Source organism: Pteropus alecto, unplaced genomic scaffold, assembly GCF_000325575.1.
Source record: "Pteropus alecto unplaced genomic scaffold, ASM32557v1 scaffold67, whole genome shotgun sequence".
Classification (NCBI taxonomy): Eukaryota; Metazoa; Chordata; class Mammalia; order Chiroptera; family Pteropodidae; genus Pteropus; species Pteropus alecto.
This window is the reverse complement of record NW_006441061.1, coordinates 2,986,557-2,988,972: the sequence shown is the minus strand read 5'-3', so window position 1 is coordinate 2,988,972 and position 2,416 is coordinate 2,986,557. Positions and strand designations below refer to the sequence as shown.

General features: G+C 62.7%; 1 protein-coding gene across 1 annotated transcript in view; it reads right to left on the bottom strand.

Moving 5' to 3' along the window:
- The window catches only part of LMX1B (LIM homeobox transcription factor 1 beta), a 79,273-nt gene that overhangs the window by 438 nt on the left and 76,419 nt on the right, over positions 1–2,416 (bottom strand). Inside the window, exons 5-6 of the mRNA XM_015594116.1 lie at positions 2,312–2,378; positions 5–169 (exon numbers count right to left, since the gene is read on the bottom strand). Of these exons, the coding sequence (XP_015449602.1) occupies positions 5–169; positions 2,312–2,378 (232 nt within the window). The remainder of the gene's footprint in view (positions 1–4; positions 170–2,311; positions 2,379–2,416) is intronic.

Here is a 2,416-nt window from a genome sequence, read left to right as displayed (position 1 = left end):
TTACCATAGGGGTTCATGTGGTCACCTGGCATTTGGGGTGGCGTGAGGCCCTGCTGGAAGGGGTCGCTGCTGCCGTAGGGGCTCTGCTCCATGGCCACGATCTGCTGCTGCGGTGGGGCCAGCGGCGTGTAGGAGGCCATCATGCCCTCCATGCGGCTCGACAGGACCTCTGGGGGCAAAGCACGCCTTCGCTGGCCGTCCCGCCCCCCAGTCCCAGGAGCCCCAGGAGCCCCCACCGACCTCCCACCGAGCAGCCCCCCAGTCCAGTCCAGGCGCCCAGGGCAGTTCCTCTGACCTTCTCCGGACTTCCCCAGGGTCGGTCCTACCCCAGGACCCTTGCCCAAGCGTCCTGCCCCTTTCCCCACCCCTGCCGTGGCTGAGGTTGCTATGGCTTTCCTGGGCCTGCGGGACTACGGAGCCCAGTAATCTGACCCCACCCCTCCACCCCTTCCTGGGACACACACTCCAGGTCCTCTTCCAGAATCAGCGTATGGAAAGTCAGAGCCCTCCCCTCCCCAACCCCCATCCTCCAGAGACCCTGCCCTCCAGGATCTCAGGCCCTCTGCGAGACAGACACCTAAGCAGCAATAATGACTCAACGTGTGGATGCAGTGAGCGCCCCACCTCAGGGAGCATCGGGCTAGGGCCCGAATCCAGGCCAAAGAGACCCAGAAAAGGCTTCCCGGAGGACGGGGCCCCCACCCCCCATGTGACTTAAAGAACCAGCAGGGTTCAACAGGCCGGAGCAGGGGGTGGCTTGCCAGGCTGAAGGGCAGCAGGGGCAGGGAGAGAAACGTTCCCGCGGGCGCGGAGAGGCCCTTCCGTGGGGCGCGAGGATGAGAAAAGGCCGGGTGTGGTGGAACGCGAGGTGCGAGATGGTGCGTGGGGGCCGAGCCGCGTGGGGGTCCCCCTGAGGCTGGAGGGAACCAAGGGAGGGTCTCGGCCAGGAGGGGCTGTGGAGAAAGGCTCGGAAGGTAGAGAAGAAGGCAGAGGTCAGTGGAAGGAGGAAGTTATGTGAGGGGCTGGGGTCCCCAAAAAGGGGGATGTGGGAAAGAACGCAATGACTAGGAAGGGCCTGAGGGACACGGACAGGAACCCACCGCCGGACTTGGCCACTGGGCAAATGAAGTGTGTGTGTGGCGGTGGGGGGACAGGAAGGGTCTGAGGTGACTCCTGGGATTCTGGCGTGGAACTGGGCGGGCCGTGGTACCATTTGCTGAGACGGGGTGGGGGAAAAGCAGGGGGTGCTGTGAGCAGCGATGTGGAAGGCAGTATGGCCATGAAGAACTCAAGGGTACTGTGGAACATTCTTGAGGAGGCTCAGTCTAGGAGGCAGCTGGGAACATGGGGACACAGCTCGGGAGCTGGCTGGGAGACCCAAGGCAGTGGCTGCAGTCTCAGGAAGCTGGGTGTCTAGGGAAGGGGCAGAAGGAGAAGAGAGGAAAAACCAGGCTCCAAGGCCATGGCCTCGAAGTGCTGGGTTTGGCCTGGGCCACTGGCCTGGCCCCCAGAGACCTGAGTAGAAGGTCCCTGGCATCTGCCCTTGTCTCACCTGGGAGCAGGTAGCTCTGGGGTCCCCACCTCACTTCAGCAGTCCCAGAGAGTTCCACTTGCCCTCCTTTCAAGCTTTGAAGGCTCAATGTCCCCATAAGGCCTGGGAGACCAGCCTTGGCCCAAGATGTGGAAACGAGATTTTGGCAAAGCCCAGTGTTGGGAGGGGCCTGGCCCCTGCCCCTTAAACTGGCCCCTCAGCACCCAGGGAGCCCACCCTGACTCCTCGACACCCTGCAAACTTCCTCTGGCACTTTCTGTGGAGACTTCTGCTGGATTCTGTTGCGGGCAGCGGGGTGTACGGCCATGGTGAAAACACAGCTTGGGAGCCCCCCCCACACACACGGGACTGAGACCCGGCTTTGCCCTTTACTAGCTGAGTGATCAAGACAGGTCCCTTAGTCACACTGAGCCTCAGTCTCCACATCTGTGAAACGGGACATGACAAGGCCCTTCCTCGCGGGGAGCAGTGAGAATTCAGTGAGCTGGAGAGCATCGAACAATGAGAACGGTGCCTGGCACACGGTGACGGCGAGTGGATGACTGAAGTTTTAGGTCCGGAGATTCTGCCACCCCTCCGGGCCGCCCACCCTGCCATCTCAACTCCTGTGTCCTGTGGGTGCCACCGCCTCTCTACGTTATTGATCTCAGCCGGTTCTGAGGCAGAAGTTCCCTGAGCTCTGACCGCCTCGGTGGAAGGTTTCTTGGGGGTCTTGGCACAGCGACTAAGCTGGGGCCCCTGGCCCGGGCCCCGCCTCACCTTGGCCCAGCCGCTGGGAGTTCTGCTGCTCCTGCTGCTGCTGGTGCCGTCGTGCCAACTTCTTCATCTGCGGGAGACACAGTTCGTGCCGGTCCCCGCCCCCCG